This window comes from Dipodomys merriami, unplaced genomic scaffold, assembly GCF_024711535.1.
Source record: "Dipodomys merriami isolate MVZ:Mamm:240054 unplaced genomic scaffold, mDipMer1.0.p SCAF_84, whole genome shotgun sequence".
NCBI classification, from domain to species: Eukaryota; Metazoa; Chordata; class Mammalia; order Rodentia; family Heteromyidae; genus Dipodomys; species Dipodomys merriami.
This window is the reverse complement of record NW_027206446.1, coordinates 3,487,887-3,515,549: the sequence shown is the minus strand read 5'-3', so window position 1 is coordinate 3,515,549 and position 27,663 is coordinate 3,487,887. Positions and strand designations below refer to the sequence as shown.

Below are 27,663 nucleotides of genomic sequence, written 5' to 3'. Positions count from 1 at the left end.
CTGTCTGCACATGTGTATGTATGTATTTGTCAGTGTGCAGTTTTCATGTCTGTGTGTCTGTGCACATGCGTATGTATGTATGTGTCAGTGTGCAGTTTTCATGTCTGTGTGTCTGTGCACATGCGTATGTATGTATTTATCAGTGTGCAGTTTTCATGTCTGTTTGCACATGTGTATGTATGTATTTGTCAGTGTGCAGTTTTCATGTCTGTGTGTCTGTGCACATGCGTGTGTATGTGTCAGTGTGCAGTTTTCATGTCTGTGTGTGCACATGTATATATTTGTCAGTGTGCAGTTTTCATGTCTGTGTGTCTGCACATGTGTATGTATGTATTTGTCAGTATGCAGTTTTCATGTCTGTGTGTCTGTGTGGTAGAGAGCCAAACATGAACAACAAAAAAACAACTAAGGGAGAGCACATAGGCCCTGAGTTCAAGACCCTGTACTGGCCCACACCAAGAATAGTTGGGCTGGGACTGTGACTCACTCAGTGGTAGAGCGCTGGCCTCGCGTGCATGAAGCCCTGGGTTCGATGCCTCAGCACCACAGACACAGAAAAAGCTGCAAGTGGCACTGTGGCTCAAGGTGACAGCGCGCTAGCCTTGAGCTAAAGAAGCTCAGGGACAGTGCCCAGGCCCTGAGTTCAAGCCCCAGGACTGGCAAAAGAAAAAAAAAATAGTCATGTGGGATACCAGCTGGGTAGGGGAGCTGCACCAACAGAATCATCACCCTGGCCAGAGATACCCAGAGGACCGCAGGCAAATGGTGTAAGTGGCAGGGGGTGGGGGGTGAACCGGGGGAGCGGGGGGCGGGGGGGGGCGTTAGTGCCTATGCAAGTTTTCCTTATAAGACACTTTAGGATACGGTATTATGAATATATTATAAATATCTTTAAGAAAGGAAATAGTATTCCTTAGAGTCCTTTAAGTGGCACTGTGTCAGTGGCTGTGGCCATTTGTATTGCTCTAGATAAATGTTGCAGTGGCTTTCTGGAAGGATTTGCCTGTTCATTGTATTACAGATATTTTAATTCCGTCTCCAATTCACTCTTGGAAGCATAGTGCATTTCATTCCGAAGTGTCATACTTTGAGTAAATGGGGGGAAAAGGTACTTTGGTTACAAGTGAGAATATGTAAAGTCGTTTTATTATTTGCATTTATTATATTCAGTTTTAGTGACTCAATTTTGTTTTTATTTTCTAGGGAAACTAGAACAAAAGATAGCTTTTAGTTGAGATATCTTACCTAAAAGTTGATTTGTAACTCTGAAAGTAATGGCTAACTTAGGATGTGTGTGTATGTGTGTGTGTTGCTGTGGGTCGTGCCCTGAGCATGCTGCTAGACATGCAGTATGTGTGTGTGTGTGTGCATGCATGTGGGTGTGTGCATGTGCGTGAGTGTGTATGCACGTGTGCGTGCGTGTATGCGTGGTGCACACATGTGTGTGTTGCTGTGGGTCGTGCCCTGAGCATGCTGCTAGACATGCAGTGTGTGTGTGTGTGCACGTGCGTGCATGTGTGCGAGTGTGTGCATGTGTGCGTGCGTGTATGCGTGTGTGCATGTGTGTGCATGTGGGTGTGTGCATGTGTGTGTGTGTGCACGTGTGCGTGCGTGTATGCGTGTGTGCGTGTGTGTGCACACGTGCGTGTGTGTGTTGCTGTGGGTTGTGCCCTGAGCATGCTGCTAGACATGCAGTGTGTGTGTGTGTGTTGCTGTGGGTCATGCCCTGAGCATGCTGCTAGACATGCAGTGTGTGTGTGCGTGCATGTGGGTGTGTGCATGTGTGCGCACACGTGCGTGTGTGTGTGCGTTGCTGTGGGTCGTGCCCTGAGCATGCTGCTAGACATGCAGTGTGTGTGTGTGTGCGTGCATGTGGGTGTGTGCATGTGTGCAAGTGTGTGTGCACGTGTGCATGCGTGTGTGTGCACGTGTGTGCGCACGCATGTGTGTGTTGCTGTGGGTCGTGCCCTGAGCATGCTGCTAGACATGCAATGTGTATGTGTGTGTGTGCACACTTGCGTGCGTGTGTGTGTTGCTGTGGGTCGTGCCCTGAGCATGCTGCTAGACATGCAGTGTGCACGTGTGCGTGCGTGTATGTGCGTGTGTGCACACGTGTGTGTATGCATGTGTGTGCATGCATGTGTGTGTGCACACATGCGTGCGTGTATGTGTGTGTGGCTGTGGGTCGTGCCCTGAGCACGCTGCTAGACATGCAGCTCACGACTGAGTTCCACTCCCGTCCTCTTTGCTCAGTGGTCAGCTGTCCATTAGCGATCTCTGTCTCAGAGGCGCCGCGGAGTGTGCAGATGAAGTGGGGACCCATCGAGTCACAGTGTCTGTCCGGTGGCATTTTGTCAGGGTTTTCAGAACTAGATGAGGCCACTAGGATCCCTTGTGCTGCCTCTTTATTCTCTTACATATTCCACGCTCCTTTGACCCTAAAGTGCAAGTGTGACAGTTTGCGAGTTGCTGCGCTGTTCCTGTCATTTGACTCACCCTGGGTAAAGAGCTGAGAGTGATTTTTGTAGTAGATTTTTGTTACTGTTACGTACATTTGCTTTGTGGAATCTCCATACAACAACGTTTATAAATACTTTTATAGCGAAGTAGTGCAGTGTAAGAGATTACAACTCAGGGGACACTAAGTATGCTCGCATCCCTGCGTGGCCAGCGCTGGGCTGTGTGGTCATGAGTACCCGCAGTCACTTTCAAAACCTGTACCTCACCCCCCCCCCCCCCCCCCCCGTGAAGCCCCATACCCATCAAACAGCTCCCCGCAGCTCCCGGGGAAACCTCTATTTTACATCTGCCTGATCTAGTCCATGTCTGACACCACGCGGAATTTGTCCATCTGTGTCTGGCTTCTGTTACTTCGCCGTGTTTTCAAGGTGCCGTCTGTGTTGTCGTGTGTAGCAGAATCTCCTCCCTTCTTGTGACTGACTTGCACTCTGTGTGTGAACTCCGCTCTGCTTATCCACTCTTCAGTTAATGGGCATTGCTGTTGTTTCTGGACTTCAGCTCTAGGACCTAATGCTGCTGGAGGTAGGGCATGCTGTATCTGCACTGGTCTCTGCTTTTTCTTAAAATTTATTTTATGTGGTACAGAAGAATTGAACCCCGGGCCTCATGCATGCTAGGCAAACACTCTACCACTCAGCCACATACCCAGGCCAGGTAGTCTCGCTTTTGTTTCTGATTATATACGTAGAAATTGGATGGCCTGGTCACGTGGTAACTCTTAAATTCACTTTTCAGGAACCGCCAGACCTTCTCACATTGGCTGGACTCACCATCCACACACACACACTCACACACACTCACACACTTGCTTTTGTCTTGTTTCTCTTTGGCTTAATACCAGCCGCCCCATGAGTGCTAGATGGTGCTTCATAGTTTGCATTTCCCTAGTTAATGCTGAACTGTTCGTGTGTGTATTTTCCGTGTGTGTGTGTGTGTGTGTGTGTGTGTGTGTGTATTGGAGACTGGCCTATTCAAGCTCCTTGCCCACTCTGAATGGGGTTGTTTACGTTCCTGTTGTTGAGTAGTGAGTGGCACTTAAAGGCGCACTGTAATAACCCAGACTGTGTTTCTCCTTTCCCAGGATTCCTACAGGAAACAAGTAGTAATTGATGGAGAAACCTGTCTCCTGGACATTCTCGACACGGCAGGTCAAGAGGAGTACAGTGCCATGAGGGACCAGTACATGAGGACTGGGGAGGGCTTTCTGTGTGTCTTTGCCATAAACAATACTAAGTCATTTGAAGATATTCACCATTATAGGTGCGTTTCCATTTGCATTAAGGAGTCATCGTAGCTCTCGATGATTGAGTCTTTGCTTAAGTACCATATGCCTATGCGATCTAAGGTAGAATGAGTTAAAAGTGAATGTTGGTCTTCTTTTACAAGTGAAGTCCTTGACGATGATAGTCCCAGACTGTATGAGCAGTAACGGGGCTGGGATTGGGAGGGAGGAACGTGGGCCCACTGGACTCCAGGGACAGGAACGCTTAGCTCTTCCAGAGGTGCAAGATCCATTGTAAAAATGCGGACTATAAACAGAAATATGGAAAGGTAACGTGAGTTGCTACCACTCAGATATCTTAAAAAACACTCACCTACCTACAGCATAGGATCTCTTGGGTTGGATTAAATATGATGGCTTGATAATTTGAATGTTGAAAAAGAAGAAGTTAGTGGGCTTTTTTTTTTTTTTTTTAAGAATGATGAATCTGCATAAGACTGACTACCTAAATAATCCTTGTATTAAACATACTTCTTTCTTTAGGAGTTTACAGTTTTTATGAAACTGCACTTTTAGCAATATTCCATGTACTAGTTAGCTAGCCTACTTCGTGTTTTATTTAAGAATATTTATGGCCGGGCGCTGGTGGCTCACGCCTGTAATCCTAGCTACTCAGGAGGCTGAGATCTGAGGATCGCGGTTCAAAGCCAGCCCGGGCAGGAAAGACTGTGAGACTCCTATCTCCAATAACCCACCAGAAAACCGGAAGTGGCGCTGTAGCTCAAGTGGTAGAGCGCTTGCCTTGAGCTGAAGAGCTGAGGGACAGCGCCCAGGCCCAGAGTTCAAGCCCCATGACCGACCAAAAAAAAAAAAAGAATATTTATGATAGCATGTTTAGTCTACAGCTGGAGAAATCTGGATGAAGGGTAGTAGTTGTAGTGTTTATATAGACTAGTATATGGCTGAAATTTTTTATTGTCTCCAAATCTATTCAGAAAATAAAGGAACTGGGAATTTGCACCAGTTTGGGCTGGTGTCTACTATGTTCTCAAGTGCTATCTTTGAAATTCATGGCAAATCCTGAAGGATACTCATTTGGCCTCAGATTTAGAGTTTATTCACATTGTGTACCAAAAAGTAGCAAAATACAGAAAGACTTAACAGAATACAGTGTAGTTACTTCATTGTTGGCCTTCTAAAAAATCACTCTTTCCAGCTGCCATTTCCTTTTTTTGAGACAACAGAGTAGTTCTTTATGCTCCAGCAAAGTCTGAAAAAAATCAGATGAAAAACTACAGAAATAAATAGTTCTTAAGTTTTCAGTACCTCTTATTAGAGTAGATTGCTAGGATTGCTCTGGTAATTCATGTATTACTGTGCTAGAGGTATAAACTAAACACGGCCATTGGTGTGTGTTGGCTGCTGCCTGCAATTTCAGGTGTCCGCTGGGGTTTTGGACTGTCTGTCCATCCCAGGCGGCAGGTGACAGAAATGTGACAGTTACGTGACTGCTAAAGTATGTCTTGGTGAAGGTATCTTGTGCATATGTGCATTTTTTACCATATCAATATATGTGTCTAAGGTTAATGCTCTTTATTCTTCAAAAAAAAAAAAAACTTAGGCTTCTTATTTTGGCCTAGAATTTTCCAGAATGTTCTCTTGTCTTTGCTATTTACATAGAAACTTTTTAGATGATAGGTTTTACTCTTATAGGTATTTGATCTGTAAGGGAGAGAAAAGTGTTCGATTAAGACAGGGGAAGAATAACAGAGAAACCCCGGGGGAAGTTTGTAGGGTGGAAAGAAGAGATTCTGTGGGACCCTCATTGCACTCAGTTTCCTAAGGCAGAAGGATTGCTTTGTGACTAATGCCTCTCCTACAACTTTTGTTTTTTCCCCAGAGAACAAATTAAAAGAGTCAAAGACTCTGAAGATGTACCTATGGTCCTAGTAGGAAATAAATGTGATTTGCCTTCTAGAACAGTAGACACGAAGCAGGCTCAGGATTTAGCAAGAAGTTACGGCATTCCTTTCATCGAGACCTCAGCCAAGACCAGACAGGTGAGTAAAACGCGAGTAACTTGTCTGTCCGCAAAGCCTGTCGGGAGATGAGTAATTGAACTAGCCACACTGTCACGGCATCCTGCTTGGGGCAGGAACACAAGTGGACGCACCTGACCGTGTCGGCTGCTTTTTGCCTGTTAAATCACCTGATGCGATTGATGGGTTCCCTTCCCTTTTGCTGAACTTCATCTAGCGTGCACAGCACTTTGGGCCTGGTTTTCTTTCTTCTTTTGGATAAGGAATGGATTGGAACAGAGTCTGGGTCTGTAGTCCAGGCCGGCCTGAAACTCTTCATTCTCTCATCTCAGCCTCCTCTAAAGGTCACCGTGCTGGGCATTTTGTTTTCTTTTCACAATGAGAATTTTTATTTACCTCTGGTCCTGTCTTCCAAATACAGGATTCAAGAAATGTGGATTCCTTTTTTTTCAATGATATGTTAAATACAACAGCACAGATTTTGAGTTTCTCACCTGTTACACATACAAAAGCACAGTCTAGCTACAGGTGTATCAGGTTTTATAAACTGGACTTTAGAAAAACTGTTAAGCTCCTATAAATGTCCTGACTTCCCTACTGATCCTTGTATCTCTTTTTGATTAAACAAACTCTGAAGCATGAAAAGAACACAGGGAGTTCTGTCTGAAGTCTTTTTTTAAATTTTGAGATTAAAATCCGAGCTTTCGTCCATGGACCGTCATACACAGCAGTTTAATGACCCCTCATGAACAGGTTCAAGGAGGGCTTGGTAGGCATTATCTCAATGTCTGAGACTCAGAGGAACCAGGATTTCACCCAGTCCTTTCCTAGGGTTCCCAAGGACTCCAAAGAGTTTTGTGTTTTCATTATCTTTTTTATTAAAAACAATTTTTTTTGACAGTCCTGAGGCTTGAATTTAGGGCCTGGGCGCTGTCCCTGAACTTTTCTGCTCAAGGCTAGCCCTCTACTACTTGAGCCACAGCACTACTTCCAGCTTTTTCTGAGTGTTTTATTATAGATAGTTTCATGGACTTTCCTTCCTGAGCTGGCTTCAAACCGAGATCCTCAGATCTCAGCCTCCTGAATGGTTAGGATTATAGGCATGAGCTTCTCATGTCTGGCTCTTTCATTTTCTTTTCACTGTTTTTTTCCCGACTTGTTGGTTTTTCTCAAGAGAGAAAGATCTCAGGAAACAGGAGTATATTTATAACTTCTCTGCTTACATTTCTTTATGAAACAAAAAAAAAAACCCAAAAACTGAATTGAAAACATTTACAAACCCTACTAGCTAGATTCTGCCAAGCATTTTTTTTTCTGCTTGTATTATTTATCACTTTAAAAGATAGGTTTTAGATTCGTGAGCATTTTAGTTGACACTTCCCAAGGTGTGCATGAACCAACTCCATGTAAAAGGTCACAGGGGAGTCTCTCAGACTTGTAGCAGGCGCCCCAGCTGAGCCCACGGGACCAGGAGCGGAGAGACACCGGATTGGGCCACACTAAGGAGCCCGCTGGTGTCCTCCCCCACCTCCCCACACCCCCTGGGCTAGCCTGACACCACTCATAGGCATCTTCTAGGTGGCTGGTTGACTTTACCCCAAAAGTGCTCATGGATTCCTGCTCGGTGTCAGTGACTTTATGTACTGCACTGATCAGATTGATCTTACATCTGGGGCTTTTACACTGGTCTGTAGCCTTGAGTTTCTCGGAATTTCATTTGGCATTTTGAAGGCATATGATTCACTTGAATTGCTTCACAGCCTTTATGTGGGTCAGCTGATTAATATGAAGAGAATATCATATATAAAAAGCACTATCTTGCATTTATGTTGTTTTCTTAATGTTTTTTTATGAAATATATGTCCCTAAGCTGTAACTAAGATCTTTAATTTCTCTGTGATTTAAGTGGGCTTGTTGATTTCGCTTTGAAATAATTTTCTTTGAGAAATTTATCCTCCTTGAAGTGAATTTGATAATTGCATATTTGGAAGATGCAAAAGAGCTGTTCAGAATAACTTTAGAAGTTGTAATCTAACACCTCTGTTTTAATAAATTCTACAGGTCTGTTTTTTGTAAAGTTTGAAGTCCTGCCTTTTATAGAATGTCTTGTTACTCATCTGATAATTTGCAAATCCTTACTGTAGTCCACTAGCAATTTCTAACATGCTTTGATTTTAGCCTTGTTCCTGAGCCTAAGATAGAAATACCAAAAAATTAAGATTAATAGGAACTGAAAGTTAATTCAGAAGTTGTTGTAGATAGAAGTCCAGGTTTGGTAGATTTTTCTTACAGAGGGCTAGATAATAAATCCTGAGGACTCAAAGTGATTCCTATTGAATTTTGACTTTTTCCCCTTGGTGGCCCTTTAAAAATGCCAAACTCACTGTCGGCTTGTATGTGGTAGAACTAAATAGGCTCTGGCTATATAAACAAATTCTCTTCTAGTACTTTTAAAGATAACTTAATGAGAACTGTAGATTACATATATACTTATATATATATATATGTGTGTGTATATCTATATTATGTGTGTATGACATATATAATTTTTTCTTAAAAACACCCATTACCAGGCCAGACTGTTTTTCCCTTTATGACCAGGCTGATCTCAGACTCCTGGGCTCAAATGATCATCCTTCCTCCGTCCCTCACCCCAGTATCTCGGTCTACAGGCACACACCACTGTGCCCAGCTGTATTCCATATTATTTGGTCAGCCTTTATCTAAAAGGAAATGAGTTAGGTTTTGCCATTATGCAGTGTATGGTCTCTGTGTTCAGTCCTCTCAAATTAGAAGTAGGGACCGAGCCAGGCGCTGGGGGCTCACGCCTGTCATCCTAGCTACTCAGGAGGCTGAGATCTGAGGATCACAGTTCAAAGCCAGCCCGGGCAGGAAAGTCTATGAGACTGTTATCTCCAATGAACCAACAGAAAACCAGAAGTGAGCTGTGGCTCGAGTGATAGAGGGCTCTCCTTGAACGGAAGAGCTCAAGGACAGGGCCCAGGCCCAGAGTTCAAGCCCCACGATTGACCAAAAAAAAGTAGGGACTGCTCAGCAAAGCTGATGCTGACAGAGCAGCATTCTTGTGCCCGAGCTCCCACTTTAAGCCTTTTGCATTCTGGAAGTCCCATTTTGGCCATAATGTAAAAATTAATTTTCCTCACTTAGAAATGGTGAGTGGCTTTGGGCCGCTCATTTTCAGATCTGCGAAACCAGTGAACAGAGGACCTCTTACCATAGGTTATTTAACAAACTGTGTAAAAGGATAACTCGGGTGCCCTGGCACTAGCCGTGCAATCGAGATTCAGAGCTTGACCTTGACTTTATGAGTTATCACACTGGTGAGATTGGAGCACTGCTGAGTACCACGAGTGACTGTTTCACTGGTGCAGGACCTGCTGCGTACCACGAGTGACTGTTTCACTGGTGCAGGGCTGGGTGGAGTGGGGCACTTCTCAAGGTTGCCTGAGAAAGGTGGGATCCCACGTGAGTGAGTTTTTAGAATGTCTGACAGCGTGTTTCTCTATTTCCTTAACCCACGAAGGCTGACAGCCTTTCAGCTTTCTGTAGTTAGGGTATATAATGCGGTACTTCCTTGCAAGGATTTTTGTAAGTTCAGCAGGAATACTTGATAAAATGAAATCCCTTAAAGAAAGCCAAGACAGAAGGATCCAGAATATTCTTCACCAGCAATTGCCTTTCTGTATGGGATCCTTTATGTCCTTGTTCTCGTGGTGCGTTTTGTGTTAAAAATACCATCAAACCTGGGCTGGGAAGGTGGCTCAGTGGTAGAGCGCTTGCCTTGCATGCCTGAGGCCCTGGGTTCGATTCCTCAGCACCACATAAGCAAAAAGAAAAAAGCCGGAAGTGGCGCTGTGGCTCAGGTGGTAGAGCACTAGCCTTGAGCTGAAGAGCTGAGGGACAGTGCCCAGGCCCAGAGTTCAGGCCCCACGACCGGACCAAAAGAAAAAAAAATACCATCAAACCTTTTGATTCAAGCGGGAATCATATAACTATGTTTTTTTTTGTACATATTTTCCTTGCTTAGAATTTCTTAGGCATTTAGAGTACATGTATGTGTTACAAAGCTATATCCTGTTGAGTGCTAATCAAGAACTTAAACGTCTTGTCACAGTGGGTACTAAATGTTTCACTTTTTTTTTTTTAACAATTATTTACAATTTTGGAGTATCTGTATGTGCCCGATGCTCTTGTTTTCCACACTGTGTCCCATTTTAAATGAAGAGCCAGCACAGGGCAGGCCCAACAAGACTGGCCTGTCATTTTCATGTCAGAAGGACTTGGAAATTGTTACCAACTAATAACTAACTTAAGTCTTTAAAAGGATGATAAATGACTGCATTAAAAAAAAAATCTGGTTTGGATTTCATACGAGGACAGGTTTCCAGGTGCTAATCGGCCCGAATCAGGGGGTGGGCGGGAAGTGGTCTCTTCTTTGTGATTCTTGCTTCCGGTTCTCTCTCTGCATTGCTAATGACAAAATCAAATATTGTGATGCTGGTGATGGGCTGCTCACTGAAAAAGCAGACACACCCGAACTGATTGTAGAAGTACGTTTCAATCAGAGTCTGCTCCCGCGATGCATAGATGGTCACCATGGGCAGCGCTCTCAGCATGGTAAGGCTGAATAAGGGTTTACATCCCTGGAAAATTCCCGAAAATATGAGCTTTTGCCTGGTTTGTCTCTCTAGAACAGGGTGAGACAGTCTTGAGATCATTTTGACAGCAGCCTGGACTACCGAGTTAGACATTATCTCAGAAAACACAAAAGAAGGAAGTGGCGCTGTAGCTCAAGTGGTAGAGCGCTCGCCTTGAGCTGAAGAGCTGAGGGACAGCGCCCAGGCCCAGAGTTCAAGCCCCACGACCGACAAAAAAACAAAACAAAACAAAATGTTCAGTTTGCCAATCATAATCTTGGGCTGGGAAGGTGGCTCAGTGGTAGAGCGCTTGCCTTGCATGCCTGAGGCCCTGGGTTCGATTCCTCAGCACCACGTAAGAAAAAAGAAAAAAGCCAGAAGTGGTGCCAGACTCAAAATAAAATAAAATAGTTAAAAAAAAAAAAAAAGAAAACACAAAAGAAAATTTCAAATACAGACTTTTCTTAAGGAAAAAGGAACAAAAATAACCCCTTTTCTCTTGAACATTAATGATAAAGCTATGAAAAAGCTTATATGTCTCAGTAGAAGTAGAGATTTAATTTTAAAAGCTTACATTGAATGATTTCTTTTTTAAAGATCCAGGTATTTTTGTGGTTGTCTCAGCTAGTTAAGTCTATTCCATCAAAATTAAGATAAAACCTGGCCCTGGTGGCTCAAGCCATAATCATGGCTACTCAGAAGGCTGGGATCTGAGGATCAAGGTTCAAAGCCAGCCAGGGCAGGAAAGTCCGAGACTTATCTCCACCATAAAACCAGAAGTGCTGCTGTGTGGCTCAAAGTGGTAGAGCTTTAGCCTTGAGCAAAAGAGCTCATGGGCTATGCTCCAGTCCTGAGTTCAAGCCTCACAACCAACCAAAAAAAAAGAATTAAGATAAATTTTTTTCTTGGTCGGTAATGATTTTGCTACTGATTTATGGACAGAAATACGTATGAGAAGCTGGAGGTATACATTTTAATACATAATATTTACATACCTGCTTCTTCACTGACACCTAATTTTATGGGTTTACTATTGTACTTTACAGGTAACACGTGGTGAATTCCACCAGAGCAGTACTTTTTCTTGCACCGTGTGTAAAAACATGCCTGAAGGAATCAAAGTCTTAGCAGCTGTTCAGGCAGTATGTAGATATACACAGGTGACTCTGAACAAATAAGCCCTGGTTGTAGACGCTCTTGTGTTTGCTACCAGTGTGTGCTTCTCTGTGCTCAACTGGATTTAAAACTACAAGTCAGATTTTTGGTATTTATTAGCTTTTTAAGTGCTGGGTTCATTTTGTCAGCCACTTCCCAAAGTGAACAACGTATTCTTAAAATCCAAAAGGAACAAAATAAGCTCAAAGCTTTCCTTAAGTGTTTCCATCTTTTAGAAGAATGGTTTGTTGTGGGGCTTGAACTCAGGGCCTGGGTGCTGTCCCTGAGCTTTTTCTGCTCAAGGCGGTTGGATGCTCTATGTCTTTATTCTTTCATTCATTTATTTGTTTTTGTGCCGGTCCTGGGGCTTGAACTCAGGGCCTGAGCACTGTCCCTGAGCTTTTTTTGCTCAAGACTAGCACCCCTTTGAGCCACAGTTCTGTTTCTGGCTTTCTGGTGCTTAATTTAGATAGGAGTCTCACGGACTTTCCTGACCAGCCTGGCGTTGAACCAGGATCCTCATATCTCAGGCTCCCGAGTAGCTGGGATGACAGGCGGGAGCCAGCAGCACCTGACAACTCAACTGCAAGTCATTTTTAAGGCTGCAGCAAAGATACAAAGAATCCATCATTTTCTGTTTCCTGTTTACATACTGATATTTTAATATTTGGCAAACAGCCCGAGTGTCACCTCTCCCGTAGACGTAGAAATTGACTGAAAAAGTCTAAGTAAAGACTGGAAAGCCTTGGAAAAAAATTACATTAAGCGAAGCAAGCCAGACCCAAAGAAACATAGGCTGTGTGGTTCCCTCACTTGTAATAACTAGACTATGAATAGGATATTCTTAGCAGAGGATCACAATAGCTCAGTAGCTTTGTGCACATGAACTGTAAAATGGTGCTTATCAAAATGAACCCCCCCCAAAATGATTGGATGACAGGACAATCTCCTGACTTGTGTTTGGTTTTAACAAAAGCCTTATGCTCTGTTGCGCTGCATGAGTTAAGAGATACAGGATAGCACCGCAGAGAATTTGTTTTGAGTTAGAAAACATTTAAACCTAACCTGGAGCCTTTTAATTCCACCACTAATAAATGAAAATGCTTGTATAAATAGGTACTGAAAACAGTTTTCATACTCTTATGCCTAATTAAATTCTTGAGAAGTTCCTAAGCTGACTTTAAAAGAACAAACCAGGTTCTAGCCCATATTTTAAAACTGCATCCTCAATGGTATTCAGTCTTGTTTCTAAGAAAATACAATGGAAGCTCATAATCTCAAACTTCTTGCTCATGGCTGCCCCAGGGAATTACTCTTCCCCACAAAACAGTCTTTAAAGACGTTGTGTTTTACAATGCAGAGAGTGGAGGATGCTTTTTATACATTGGTGAGAGAGATCCGACAGTACAGATTGAAAAAACTCAGCAAAGAAGAAGAGACTCCTGGCTGTGTGAAAATTAAAAAATGCGTAATAATGTAATCTGGTAAGTTCAGCATACCACTTTGGGCAGAAAGCAAGATGTCTTTCAGAAGTAACAAAGTAGCAGCCACCTCGAACTGCTTTTAAGGGTGGTGTTCTAATTTGAAGTATTACAAGAAGAAACCTGGGGTTTATTTCCATAATCGATCTATTTATTGTGACTGTGATGAGTGTGATCTTTGAGACTGTTTTGATGATCGTAGTAGACTAACCTCCGGTTGCCTTGCACTCTGATGGTATAATTAGTCCTACGCTAGATATGCATTGCCTTTTTTCTTTTTTTTTTAAGGGGTACTCAGAGTCCTGTATTAAGAAACCAGCTTTGACTCTTTATAGAAGAGAAACTAAATGTCGTGCAGCGTCTGATGGAATGGGCTCTCAGGTGGAAAAGGCCCCTCTTGGAATGTGTTTTTTTTTTCCTTTTGGACATTGTCTAAACAAAACCACTGTCCTCCAGTGTCCTCCAACATGGCGGTCCCAGCTGCTGCTCCATCCCTGTGAACACCCCTGCCCTTGCTACTGGCTTGCCACATCTTACCCACCTTTGTTCAAGCCTCTCTGATTTCCTGCTGGGCCGCTCCCTCTCCCCACCTGTTGTGTTTGATGTGTTGCCACTATCATCCACTGGGCATGCAGAGATACTTGGAGGTAATAGCACCGGTTTGAAGTCTAGCATCCTATAGCCAATCATACACCGCCTTCCCGCCTGCCGTCTGACCTGATTTCATTCCGGCATAAAGGGACGCAGTGTCTCCTCCTCCCCGTGAGTGTGTTTCCTGCCCCTGGCCATGTCTATGGCCATGGCCCCTGCTTCTCTTGTCTCGTCAGAATCTGCAGCCCTGGAGCTCTTGTGTCTTTCCAACGTCCCATTTTGAGTGATCATGGCTTCCTCTGTTGCACTGAAATCACCTTTTTGTGTTTCATTCTTACACGAGCAATAGAATCTTGCCTGCCATGTGTGGCTCTTGGCACACAATAGCTGCTCGGGAAAGATTGATCGAGCACAGCCCAATAGGACTTTTCCTTTATAAACTAACCAGTATTCAGTTCTGTCTAGCCCAGCAAGTGTTTCCTTCAGGAGGTGACAGAAAATTCATCACAAAGCTTGAACGTTTGCCCTGACCTGAATTGTTGTATGATGTAATGTTCTTTGAGGACATAAAATCCAAAACAACTAGGACATCATTTATCATACTAATGAAACTAAAAATTGATTTTGTGACTTTTAGGTCTGAAATAATTTAATATAACCCCCCAAACTAGACCTATTTCTAAGACTTGTAGAATACTAATCTATTAGCTCAGAATAAACACAGCATTTCTGGAACTTTTGAGATGTATGAGTTGGCTGTTTTTGTATCATTACATAAAGCAACACTTTAAAAGCTGTGGCTGAATTTAACATTACAGTACAGTTTGAAAACTTAGCACTTTCACAAAACAGTATCATGGCTTTTTAGATTTAAGTGACGCTTTGCATTCTTTCTGTTGTCTCACTAGGATTTTTTAAGACAACTATTTGGAATAAAGTTTTATTCATTTACATTTGAAAGGAAGCAGGTAGCGTCCTGGTGGCTTGTACCTATATAATCCTAGCTACGCAGGAGGCTGAGAGCTGAGAATCAGGACTGTGAGCCAGGTCAAGCAGGAAAAGTCTGTGAAATTCTTATCTCCAGTTCCGCTCCAAAAAGCTGGAAGTGGAGCTGTGGCTCAAGGGTAGCTAGTCTTGAGCAAAAAAGCTCAGGGACAGCATGCAGGCCCTGAGTTCAAGCCCCATGCATGTGTGCACACACACATCACCAGCACCACCACCAACCACCAAAAGGCAAAGGACAGAAACGCATACTATTTTAAGGTTTTCATCTGTGTAGTTCTCACCTTGTATGGAGTGTGAAGGTCAGGTTATTGAATCCTTGCTTTTTAAGCGGACTCAACACTTGTATGAACAAGTATGCTAACGACAGTATCCTTTCTAAATTGTGCACACATCAGCTTTTCATAATCCTGAAGGGGGTGCATCTGAAGTCATCGCTGGGATGCTGTTTTTGTCTTTTATGTGAACATACGGAGAGTGATTCTTTGCCCTTCAGGCAAAAGGAAGCCATTGGCCTACAGAAGCAAATGGTGGCGTATCCGCAGTCCGTGCAGTGATCTAAGCTAGTGAGTTCAGCTCAGGCCATCCTAAGGCTTAGGAGTCTCGGTTGTCAGAGCACCGGCCGGTTGGACGGGTTTAGTTCTGTTGTCCTCCTATGTGGAAGGCTGTGCGAGGAGATAGTGACTAGACCTCCATTGTGTGGCCCCAAGGTTTACACTGCCCTCCCCAACCCCAGGGAGGCCTCTGGGGTCAGAAGCCTCCCCTCTGTCCCGTGCCACCGTGTTCGCGGACGGCCCGTGCAGGTGCTAATTTTGAAATCATGATGTTGAAGGTCATAGTCATTATCGGTCAGGAGCAGATCATGTAAACGTTGAAGTGATTGTCAGTACAACATGCTTCTTCCCGTAGGCTGTTTAAATGCACATTATAATACTTGGCTGCTGATCCTTTTCAACACAATGGCTACCACTGGAAAAAAAACCCAGCACTTCTGTGTTTTTTGTTGCTCCTAGGCCTTGAACTCAGGGCTGGCACTCTCTACCACTTGGGCCACAGCCCCGCTTCCTCATTGTTTGTTTGTTTGTTTGTTTAATTAGCTTATTTTAAATCAACTGGGATCAGTTGTAGGGTGTGATTGTGACACACTCGGTATGTCTTGATCCAGCCCTCTCACGCGCTCCCTCATCTCTTCGGCTTCCCACGCCGGTCTCAACCAGCTCCACTGGCTGATTTTCATGCCGGTGCATAAAGTATTTTGATCCCAAATCCCGTGGCTCCCTGTTTTGTTCACTCTTACACTCTCTCCTCCCTCCCCTTCCCTGTAGTTCCCTGATTAAATCACTTCATTTATACAAGTGTGATGTTGGGTACTTGTTTCCAAGTTGCCCCCTAGTGGCCAAGGCGTGGGAGCGTTAGAATTCTTTGTGTAGTTCCGCACAGTAGGTTGGACCGATTTTAAAATGAGGATGGTATTTTTCAGGGTGGGTTTTGTTGTTGTTATCAACATCTAGTTTTCTTTTTAACAAGAGACCAGGTAAGAGTTGACGCAGGGATCTTGTGTATTGAAAGCCCCACCAATAGCCTCTCTGTAGGTGACCACTTAAAAGTGGTCATAGTCATATTATGGGCTGTTAAGTTCTGCCTTGGACTCATTTTTATTCACAACTGACTTAAATACCATTTTTGATAACAAATAGATGCAGGCTTCCATGGCCAGACACTGAAGGTGGTCCGCATTTATCTGGCTAGTTTGGGGATTTTCTGCCAGTCCTGGGGCTTGAACTCAGGGCCTGGGCGCTGTCCTGAGCTGCTTTTGCTCAAGGCTAGCACTCTACCTCTTGAGCCACAGGACTGACTTTTTCTGTGTATGTGGTACTGAGGAATCGAATCCAGGGCTTCATGCATGCTAGCCAAGCACTCTACCACTGAGCCACCTGCCCAGACCATGGCTGGTTTTGAAAACATTATATTCTAAGCTAAACAGAAACTAAAATAATACAAAGAGAATCTCTTCCAGCACCATCTGGTGATGATACTTACTGAGCTCATTTCTCCTTAGGTTAGAGGGATTCGTGTTTTCAAAGTTATACCCTTTGTTGGAGTCATTTTCAGCCTCTTTGTTAATTAAAAGTTTTGAAATGAAGAACATGTGAAAACTGAACACGCTGTCTGGATTCTGTGTATTTCTTGGTAGACCTTTCAGAGGATTTTATGTAGGTACAAAATGAGAAATGACACCTCTTTCATCTAAAGTCGAGCAACGCGCGGTAGGCCGGCATTTGGAGGTTGGTGACTGAGGCTTGCCAAGAAGCGCACCAAATTCATGTGTTCTGGGGAGAAAGCCCTTTGTTAAGCTTGGGTATGATTCGGGGCCACTGTTACTGCCTGTTGTGAATGCTGTTGTTCCTGTTTTATTAATTGACTTTGCTTCCTGAAGAGAAACGTTCAACTGAACCACCATTTCTCAGTGGCATTCTACCGCCGTCAACATCTCACTTTGTTTTTAAATTTCAGGGTGTGGACGATGCTTTCTATACATTAGTTCGAGAAATCCGAAAACATAAAGAAAAAATGAGCAAAGATGGGAAAAAGAAGAAAAAGAAGTCAAAGACAAAGTGTATAATTATGTAAATACAGTTTATACTTTTTTCTTAAGGCCTACTTAAGTAAAAGTGGTAATTTTTGTACATTACACTAAATTATTAGCATTTGTTTTAGCATTACCTAATTTTTTTTCCTTCCCATGCGAACTGTTAGCTTTTATCTTACATGCTTCTTTGAAAATGACAGTGGAAACTTTTTCCTCTTAAGTGCCAGTATTTCCCTGAGTTTTGGTTTATGAACTAGCAATGCCTGTGAAAAAAAAATTACTGAGCACCTGAGATTTCATGCCTCGGGTTTTGGTGCATGCAAGTCGATTTTTTCCCTCATTTTCTTAACAATGGTGAGCGCTGGTGTGAAACACCAGGCTCTGGAATCTTCCCTCCCGTGCGTTCATCTAGTCACATCAGTGGGCTCCGGAGTCCTTACAGCTTCAGTAATGACTTCAGCTTCAGGCTGGTCTTTCTGGAACAGGGAAGGATCACAAACGGATGGGCTTCTGGGGCCTCATCTTCACGTTTCCTGCCCTCATGTCCCATCGTTCGTCATCCTGGCCACTCTCCCAAAGATATATTTTTTATAAAAAGGGGGGAAAATGGGGGGGGGGATAAGAAAAAGACCCAAGGCAATGAAAAATCTTAAAAGACCATTGACGTTTTTCTACAATGGGTAAATGACTGTAAGACTTCTCTTAGCTTTTCCTGCTAAGACAGACTCAGTACAAAAATGGGGATCCCAGCAACCATTTGGTGGGGGCATTAACCCCACACTCCTAAATGTGTATAGTGATCCAGAACCATTTTAACATATTAAAAAAAAATTCTCATGGGAATGAAATGTAGTCCCCCTGTGTCTGACTGCTCTGTCTAGCCTGTTAGTCTGTCTTTGAAAATCACTTTAATTTTAGTCGTGATACTTAAGATGGTTTGAGCCAGTTCTAGAGAAGCGGGGGATGAGGAGACGCGGGTTGTGAGACCAGCCCCCCGCGAAGCTTTGTGCTTCACCCAGGTTTCACAGCACAGCCCACTGCACCTCCACGATCAAAGCGTGAATCAGCAGAGGGAGTTCTTGGAGAACTTAACAAGATGAATTCTCATCATTTGGTGGTCCTACCAAACATCGAGAGCCTCACTTCTTCGTTTTTTCTTATTAGAATTAAAAAAAAAAAAAACACCACCTTTGAAATATAAACTTAGAAGTTGAGGTGGAGAAGAGTACAAAGGGCAGTAATTTTGTTTTTCTTTTAAGAATGGAAGTTCAGTTTCAGACTGTTTCATCCATATTTACAAATCTAATGCTTTAAAAATGAGATGAGTCACCGTTCATGAGAACAGTTCTTTCAGTGAATTTCAAGAATGACTTAAAAATCTTTGCAGTGAAAGGCTGTGGTGAAATGGAACGTACTGGACTTTAGATTTTAGATATGTCTGACTCTGGGCACATCGCTGTCCACTTCAAATCATCTCCAAGGCACCTACCATGCGATTTACATGCAGTTTACATACAGACTCACTCGTTTGTCCGGCTCAGCACAATCTGTAACTCCTTACTTGGATTCTCATCCTCAGTGTCCGTCTCCTGGTCAAAATTGTGCAAGAGGTGAAGTTTTTATCTGAGTAGTCTTTCTCCAGTTTGGGATTTCCTCCTCTCTCAGCTGTCACTTTGCTTGCCTGGCCTGCTTTTCCACACACCTGTGGCTCAGTGTAGCTTAAGACGGTGCCATTTCCCCCACTTCCGGTTCTATTGCTGCTGTGGAACTCAGCGTATGAGGTTGTCAAAGGTACATCAGCATTGCTCTGTGTCTTACTTCCTCGCGGCCTAAAATAATCTGACAGATACCATAATGAGATGCATACGCCCGAGTTACGCCTTCCCTGGTGTGTGGTTGCAGTTTAACCTTGACTCTTTCCGCCTCCTCTCTGCTGTCTGATCCGTTCGTTGCTGATGATGGAAGAGGGACTTTCAGAGTAGTTTACCGAGACCCCCCTATGCAGTAGGAGGAAAACTTAGTAAAGGAGGTGCTGAAATGTGCATCTCGAACTCAGTCCTGATTTTTAAAAAGGATACATTCCATTGTACAAGTCAAAACTCTTACCATGAAAAGGAACTTCCACAATTGAATGAATAAAGGTGTTTTTTCTTCAAAAAAAAAAATCTGTTCACCAAGTGTTTATTCAATGCCTGTCGTAAAGTAGCCACTGCACAAGGCCCTGGGGCTGTTCTGTCTCTGTTTCCCAGTCTTGAGTAGCAGAGTCATCTGGAGGATTTTCATCAGGCATTCAGCATGGGATTGTTTTTTTAACTTTGGGGGGGGGGGATTGGGGGGCCACGTGGTGGCTGAAGGTTCTTGTTTTCTTCCTTTGTGCGAGGGGCTGGTGGTGTAGCCGGCACGGTCCTGTGTGCCAGGCATGTTCAACTCCATTCCCAGGCCCGTCACAGTGTCGGTGGACCCCAGCGCAGCTCTTGCGTCAAGCCGCCTTATAGAGAGTACTAGTTTTAGAGGGAGTGAAGTTGCCCTGGTAGTTTAGCTTTTCTCTGGGGTAAGTAACCGAGGCTTTAGGATCTTTAGGTAGGCATGCAGCTTGGCGTCGCGCCCGAGGAATTCCAGCGTGTAATGGACATTTCAGACTCTTGAATTTTGGATGCTGCTGGGCAGTTTTTCTAAGGTGGTGGTAATCCTGATGTGCATTTTGACTTACGTGAACCTTCTGTTAACGAAAGGTTTTAGTAGAGATGTTCACAGGGGCGGGGGGGTCCCAGTCGTGCACATCATTACCTGATGGATTAGTACAGCCTGAAGTCCACGATGAACTGAGAACTCCCGATTCTGTAGTCGTAGGCATGAACGTGGGTGGGTGGGGCATAGAGGCATAGATAGTATAGTCTGAGTGAGTATATTCAGTTAGGAACTTCATGCCTGCTGACTGAGTCACACTGCATGGCAATTTAGAACCTAACTGTCAGTAGGTTATCACAGCCATGGCCACCATTGCACAATTTTGTCCTGAGGTTTGTAGCTTTGTGAGGCATGTTGAATGAGTTTGCACCAGTTCATCTCATTGATGTTCTAGTAATTTTTTCTCCCCTCCCAGCCATCTTTTCCTCACAAACAATTTAGGTGAGGTATTTTTTTCCCTCTTGTTCGGTAGCAGGCAATATGTAGTCATTTCCATTGGACAAGAGTAGTCATTCATTATGTCGTCATCTTTTTAAAACCCAGCAATGACTTCAAAATTGAATTTATATCTACTAGCTTCTGTATTGTTATCGGATAGCGTGAATTCTGCATGGGGAAACGGAGTAGCACGAGCTGGTAGCTGGAAAATTCTGTCAAAAATGAAAATGATTTCTTCCTAACAACAAGGCATCTGTTCTGAAAGAATAGTCCTAACTCGGTGGCAAGCTGTGTACTAGCTTGAAGTGCCTCTGTGGGATGGGGAATTTGGGAACACAAAGTGATCTGCAGAAAAGGTTCATTTCAGAAGCCTCCCTCCCCTGTGGAGCTCATTGGGTTACACTTTCTCTGGAAGTTTCCAATTCCACTGTCTTGTGTTTTCATGTTGAAAATACTTTTGCATTTTTCCTTTTGAGTGCCAATTTCTTACTAGTACTATTTCTTAACGTTATTACCATGTTTACCTGGGATGTATTTTGACTATTTTTGTATAGTGTAAGCTGATACATGCACACTTTGTGCATTGTGCTGTGTGTGTGTGTGTGTGTGTGTGTGTGTGTGTGTGTGTGTGTGGGACATGCACAGTGTGATCCAGTCTCTTCCATCATTTGGTTGCTCTGACCTGGGAACATCGGTCATTTCAAACATTAAATTTTAAAACGACCATTCCTTTAATTAACTTTTAATGTTTATAGGAGTATGTGCTGTGAAGTGATCTGAAATTTGTCATATTTTTGTCATGAACTGTACTGCTCCTAATTATTGTAATGTAATAAAAGTAGTTATGGTGACTTGTAAGTGTCTTCTTTCCTTTTTAAAATTCAGTCTTTAATTTTTACCTTGCTAGGTGCTGGAACGTTAGCCAGGGCCCTGTGTGCTGGGCAAGCACTTTACTATGAGCTACACCCCCAGCCCTGGCCCTTTCTTACGGGAAACTGGAACTGGAGGTCTTATAAGAGCAGGGCCCTGGTGGCTCAGGCCTGTCATCCTCGCTGCTCAGGGGGCTGAGATCTAGGGGTCATAGATCGAAGCCAGCCCAGGCAGGAGTGTCTGTGAGAACCTCCAGTAAACTACTCAGAAAAAGCTAGAAGTAGAGCTGTGGCTCAAGTGGTAGAGCACTAGCCTTGAACACAAAGAGGCTCAGGGACGGTGCCCAGGCCCTGCCTTCAAGCCCCAGGACCAGCAAAAAATAGATCTTGTAAGGCAGACACTAAAGGATACCAGTGAGATCTTTATTATTCAGCTTTGAAATCAGAAGTGTTCTCTGTACGGTCTTCAGACTGTTAAAGTACTTGCTTAAACTTCAAGGCAGGGGTGGGCCTTGTCGCACTAACTCACTCAGGAGCTTTTACAACATTCCTGATGGCTTGTCGGGATGCTGCAGCCAGATTTCTGTGGAGTCCTCCCTCACGCAGCTCTGTGCTGGGCTGGACACACCCTGCGGAGCTGCTGGTGGGTCGGGAACCTGGAAGCTGCACCTGCCTGTACCAGCCAAGGGACGTAGGGAAGTGCTTTGACGGTAAAATGGAGAAATTGGCCAAGCATGATTGGCTAAAACATGTAAGTTAGGAAACTTAAGTATATTATATTTTGTTTCCAAATTGGGTACTCAATTCATGAATTGGTAATATCACTAAATTGTTCTTTAATGATATTACCTGATAACGTTTTAATAATTTTTTATTTATAGTATTGGTAATAAGATTTTGGTAGTAAAACAACATAAAGACTTATGGATATAGCTCATAGTGTCATTATGATTGAATTCTATTAATTGTACTCCAATAGGTCAGCTCAGGTAGAGTACTTAATAATACCTGGTACGCACACAGAGTTGCATTGATTTTTCAGCCAATTTATAGTGTCATGATCAGTTAGTGCTGGTATCTGAATAATAGCGTTGTTTCATGGCCCTGTATTTCCTAAGGAAGTATAAGGCTTCTAGCTCTTTCATTACAAATTCGCCTCGCTTAATAAGTTCTTTGATCTTCTCTGGATCTTTCACGTCTTTGTTTTTAAGAAAAACATTCTTCAAACGCCTTTTAAAATAGTCTGCTCCTTTCGGGTAGTCCCGGCCAAGATACAGCAGCTTGAAAAAGAAAGATTTTATGATTTTCAACACCGCACATCACACAACCTACTGAGTAGCAAGCTAGAAAGCTGACAGCGCCATTACTTACATTCTTATACAGATTCAGAACTTCTCCTCTTAAAGGATTGGCCATTTTCACTTAACGTGGAGATGGACATCACACCTAGAGAAAAGGAAGATTGCTTTTGTAAAAACCATCGCCATCTTTCTTTAAATACTGGGAAAACGGAGTATTTCAGGCACAGTTTGAGAAAAGGGGGTGCTTCAGAAGAAGGGTAAAAACTATTTGGAAGAATCTGGATGTGAAGAGAAAAATGGGAGACCAAAACTGCAGCGACCAAAGGCTGAAGGCTGCTGGAGCGATTCTTCAGCACCTGCTTCAGTGAGCAAGCTCAGCGCTACAAAAGACAGATAGCAGCAGCTTGTATTCCCGCGTCTCACGAGGCGCGGTGAGCCTTCAGATCTGTCAGGAATATGCTCGGCTGCTTTAGGTTTCTAAGGCTGTTGAGAATCTTCTGTGGGGTGTTGGGGGGGGTAGTAAGCTCAATACAAGAGCCCAGGGACTCTTGGTGGAACAAAGGTTCCCCAGCCCTGGAACCCAGGCACGCTGTCCCCGGTCTCCCCAGAGTTGTAGGGGTTCCGTGTGCGGTCCGTGTTTAATATGACTGCCCGATGAAAGGGTCTCCACCCTAAAGTCCTTTCTTCAAGGAGCCCCATCGCATCTAAGACCTAGAGAGAATGTTCTAGAAAGCAAGCTGCTGTGCTAGAAGCACTCATCACCTTGCTCAGTGAACCGAAGTTGCGTGTGTGCGTGTGTGTCTCGTGGCGCACGCACACAGCCCGATTCTGCACTCACGTCTGTGATCTGTTGGCACCGAGTCAGTCCGGACACAGTGGCCTTATTTTCACGGGCTGCCTCCTTCCAGGTTTTCAAAAAAAATCCTGGCCAACAGTGAACAATGTTTGTCAGTCGTGGGGCTTGAACTCAGGACCTGGGCGCTGTTCCTGAGCGCTTCTTTGCTCAAGGCTTGTGCTCTACCCACAGCTCCACTTCGTTTTCTGGTGGTTCACTGGAGATCAGAGTCTCACGGACTTTCCTCCCCGGGCTGGCTTTGAACCGCCATCCTCAGACCTCAGCATCCGGAGTAGCTGGGATGCCAGGAGTGAGCCACCACGCCCGGCTGAGCTGTCCCGGTCACTGCCACCTCAGACACCTGCGCTACCGCGGGGGGACAGCCAGCACCGCCTCTCTCTCCACCAGGGCCGCCTCCCTTTCTCCCCCAGAGACCACTCCAGAGCTGGTGCTGGGCTGTGGCCTACACCCCATCACCCCTAGAAGCTCACGGTGCCCAGCTCCTCCGAATGCCATCTGCACTGAAGTCGTGAAGGAAGCAATGAATTTTAAAAACAGATGTTGCCAGGCGCCGTTGGCTCCCGCCTGTCATCCTAGCTACTCAGGAGGCTGAGATCTGAGGATTGCGGTTCAAAGCCAGCCGGGGCACGAAAGTCTGTGAGATTCTGATCTCTACGGAAGTGGCGCTGTGGCTCAAGTGGTAGAGCGCCAGCCTTGAGCTGAAGAGCTGATGGACAGTGCCTAGGCCCAGAGTTCAAGCCCCACGACAGACCAAAAAAAGATTTTACATCAGCTCTATGTGAATCATGACAAGTAGATTCTGTTAAAACTCGGTGCCAAGCAAGGAGTGCTTGTCTGTCATACTCAGGAGAGGTCAGAGGAAAACCAGTTGAGGCCAGCCTGGCTATACAGCAAGACCACTGTGGTAAGAAACCCCAAACAATAATTGAATAAGTTAAGACCTCCCGTTACTTGCGGGTGCCAGTGCTGGGGCTTGAATTCAGGTGCTGTCCCTGAGCTTTTGTGCTTAAGGCTGGTGCTCTACCACTTGAATCACAGCTCCACCTCTGGCCTTTTGCTAGTTAATTGGACCCAAGTGTCTCACAGACTTTCCTGCCTGGGCTGGCTTTGAACAGTGATCCTTAGATCTCAGCCTCCTGAGTATCAGCTGGGATGACAGGTGTGTGCCAACAGTGCCTGGCTCCATTGCTTGTATTTGCTCCCTCTCTTAGGCATTTTGACAAAATCGACATCACTTACAAATTCCCAGAGCAGAGTGCCCGAGCCTCCAATAGCCCTCAGGGGGTCTCGTAGAGCCTAATTTGAGCCGAGTCCCTCCCATGCCCTCCATGCCCGTGCCCTAGGAGAATTCACATGCGGACCGAGCCTTTCCTGCATGCTCAGTCATTCGCTTTCCAGCTTCTGACTTCTGGCTTCTACTGAACTCCTAACGACAGTATTTCACCTCCACCACCAACAAAAAACATCTCTTTGGGTGGCCAGGTGGCAGCATGCACCTGTCATTGGTTGCCTGGAGACTGCAATCCGGAGGTTTACACTCAGGAAGCCCAAGCTGGGAATGTGCGCACCCTCCCGGCTACGGTAGGAAGCTAAATAGGAGGCCTGCAGTCCAGGCCAGCTCCGTGAAAAGGGGGACCCTAGCTCAAGATAACCAGAGCCAGCGGGGCTGGAGGTGTGGCTCACGTGGTCAAGAGCCTGCGTAGTCACCACAAGTTCGAATCCTAGTACCACCACCACCAGACGGGTCTTGGGCAGAGTGATGTCTCTTCTTCTGTGTGAACTGAAGCAACTGACTTGCAAATGTTTTGCAATTGATTCTGCATCAATGTCATTTCATAGAGCAAACTCTGGTGTAGTCAGTCACCTGGCGGGTTCGGCTGCAGCAGTCGGTTGTGTGATATGTGAAAGCTTGCGTGAGCTCTGGCTTCGGCTGGGCTGAATTTTCAGTTGGCCTTTTCATAAGTTAGGAAGGAAGAAAGAAGGAAATAGTACGGCCGAGATAAATGGGTCTGGTTCTCTGATGCTAACATAGATAGATCAAGACAGTTGTTCATCATCATCGTCATCATCGAACTGACTTTAATTTCCAATTCAGGAAACACACCAAGTGTAGGAAGGGGCTCTGGCCGCTTCCTAAACCCTGCACAGCATCAGGGAAGACACGAGTGAGGGAGAGGAGAAGCGGCTGCCACCCGGAGCCCCGGGGCCTCGGTCCTGCAGGCCTCGCTGCCCAGGCTGCCCTCCTGTGGGAGTCTGCGCGGGGGGCTTTTCCTCCTTTGGGCGAAGGGGTTAAGACTTCCGCTCCAGTCCTGGACAGACAGACAACTGTCCCCTTACCAGAACACTGTGTGGACAAGGACTAGGTGTTTCATATCCGAATCTGGCAAAGATCACTCTCTCAAGCTTCGGATAATGGTAGAAGCTAAAGGAGAATCGCCAAAGAGAAGCAGCCTGGAGCTGTCTGAGGTGCATTCCCAGACCAGCGCCTGTCGGAGCCTCAGCTGGGTGCCAGGCTGCTGGAGCCTCTGATCCTAGCTACTCAGCCAGGCTGAGGTCAAAGCCAGCCCGGGCAGAAAACGGTGACATCCTCATCTCTACTAAACCATGCCATGGAACAAGTCTGAGCAAGGCTCAGGGGGCAGAGCCCCAGCCCCAGGGACGGCACCCAGCCCCAGGGACGGCACCCCAACACCAGCACCAGAGGGTGTGCGGCCCGAAGGGTCCTGCGGTGGTGGTCAGCCTGGAACACAGGCCACGCGCACTGGGGTGGGAACAGGACTCCCCACACTCCAGGCCTGGGCGGGGAGCTGGGGCGGCCAAGGGCGCCGGCCCCAGCCCTTCTGGCACATGCTAGAACATGATCCAGCGTTCCTAGGAATCTCACATGGTGTAAAAGACAGCTTTCCCTGTGAAACACGCCGTTCCCGGGGCATTTGGAATTATTATATATTATGTATTCTATTATATATTATATGTATTGTATAATTCTATATATTCTATATATTACATATTCTATATAGTCTATACACTATATGCAATATATTATGTACATATTATGTTATATATTCTATTATATATGTATTGTGTATTCTATATATTACATATTATATATTATGTACACTGTTATGTATTATGTGTTATATATTCTATTATATATGTATTGTATAGCCTATTCTATATATAGTACATATTCTATATTCTATACATTACATTATATGTAATATGTATGTCTTATGTTACATATTCTATTATATATTGTATATTCTATATATTCTACACTATATATTATATACATTGTTATATATTATATATTGTGTATATTGTTATATATTGTATATTCTATATATTCTTTGTATTCTATACTATATACATGTTATATATCTATTATGTATACATTGTTATATATCTATTATGTATATATTGTATGTTATATATTGTTATATATGATATATAATGTAAACCTTGTATGTTATACATCTATTATGTATACATTGTTATATATTCTATGTTGTATATTATATCTATTATGTACATGTTATATATTAGGTGTTATATATATATTATGTATACATTATATGTCATATCTATCATGTATATATGTTATATATTAGGTGTTATATATATATTGTATCTATCATGTATATGTTATATATTAGGTGTTATATATCATATCTGTGTATAACATATTGTTATATATGATGTATACATTATACGTCCTATATATATCATGTATGTATGTTATATATTAGGTGTTATATATATCTAGTATGTATATATTATATATAGTATATATTGTTATAATGTATATATACGTCATGTATCTATCATGTATGTTATATATTAGGTGTTCTGTATCACCCATATCATATCTATCATGTATCGCAGCGTCGTCGGGCCCCGCGCGGGCTCCCGCCCCAGGGCCTTTGCTCGGCCCGCGCCGGGTCACGCGGCCCTGGGCCCGCCGGGGTCAAGGTCGCGCCCTTGGGGACGGGCGCCCCGGGAATCGCGTCCCGCAGGGGTCACGGGACGGGCTGGTCAGACCCGCGGGCGAAGGGAAGGTGCTGGAAGGCGCGGCCCCCGCCCCGCTCCCACCGCGCGGACCCCGCGACGCTCACCCGGCGCGCGCTCCGGCTGCGGCTCCGCTTCGCCGAGAGCCGTAAAGCGCGCCCGCCGTGACGACGAGCGCTTTCCGGCCGGCCGCGAGCCGTGAAAGCGGAGGCGCGGCCCGACAGTCCCCGCCGGGGCCGGAAAAA

At 44.5% G+C, this 27,663-nt stretch overlaps 2 protein-coding genes across 8 annotated transcripts in view; one reads left to right on the top strand and one right to left on the bottom strand.

The window, feature by feature from the left end:
- The window catches only part of Kras (KRAS proto-oncogene, GTPase), a 41,739-nt gene extending 20,504 nt beyond the window's left edge, over positions 1–21,235 (top strand). Inside the window, exons 3-7 of one of the 4 annotated variants that reach the window (XM_070011647.1) lie at positions 3,602–3,780; positions 5,643–5,802; positions 12,955–13,070; position 13,163; positions 17,183–21,235. In XM_070011647.1, coding sequence (XP_069867748.1) covers positions 3,602–3,780; positions 5,643–5,802; positions 12,955–13,070; position 13,163; positions 17,183–17,299 — 573 coding nt within the window. In that variant the 3' untranslated portion in view covers positions 17,300–21,235. The other 3 variants (XM_070011646.1, XM_070011644.1, XM_070011645.1) reach the window with 3 other exon arrangements.
- Positions 21,236–21,655: 420 nt separating this feature from the next.
- Etfrf1 (electron transfer flavoprotein regulatory factor 1) lies at positions 21,656–27,633 on the bottom strand. Of its 4 annotated transcripts, none has more exons than XM_070011803.1 (3): positions 27,526–27,633; positions 22,625–22,699; positions 21,656–22,533 (listed from the first exon to the last, which is right to left on the bottom strand). In XM_070011803.1, exons 2-3 carry the CDS (start codon positions 22,667–22,669, stop codon positions 22,315–22,317), a joined length of 264 nt encoding a protein of 87 aa, XP_069867904.1. In that variant the 5' UTR covers positions 22,670–22,699; positions 27,526–27,633; the 3' UTR covers positions 21,656–22,314. The 4 variants fall into 4 exon arrangements, with proteins under 4 accessions (XP_069867904.1, XP_069867905.1, XP_069867907.1 ...); XM_070011804.1 differs by lacking the exon at positions 27,526–27,633 and adding an exon at positions 25,275–25,475; XM_070011806.1 differs by lacking the exon at positions 27,526–27,633 and adding an exon at positions 25,094–25,250.
- Positions 27,634–27,663: the final 30 nt, after the last annotated feature.

Excerpts from the sequence above, each read along its gene's own strand:
- Etfrf1 (XM_070011803.1), bottom strand. The coding sequence starts at position 22,669 with ATGGCCAATCCTTTAAGAGGAGAAGTTCTGAATCTGTATAAGAAT. Across the intron at positions 22,534-22,624 it reads TTCTGAATCTGTATAAGAAT|CTGCTGTATCTTGGCCGGGA; the intron begins GTAAGTAATGGC and ends TTCTTTTTCAAG.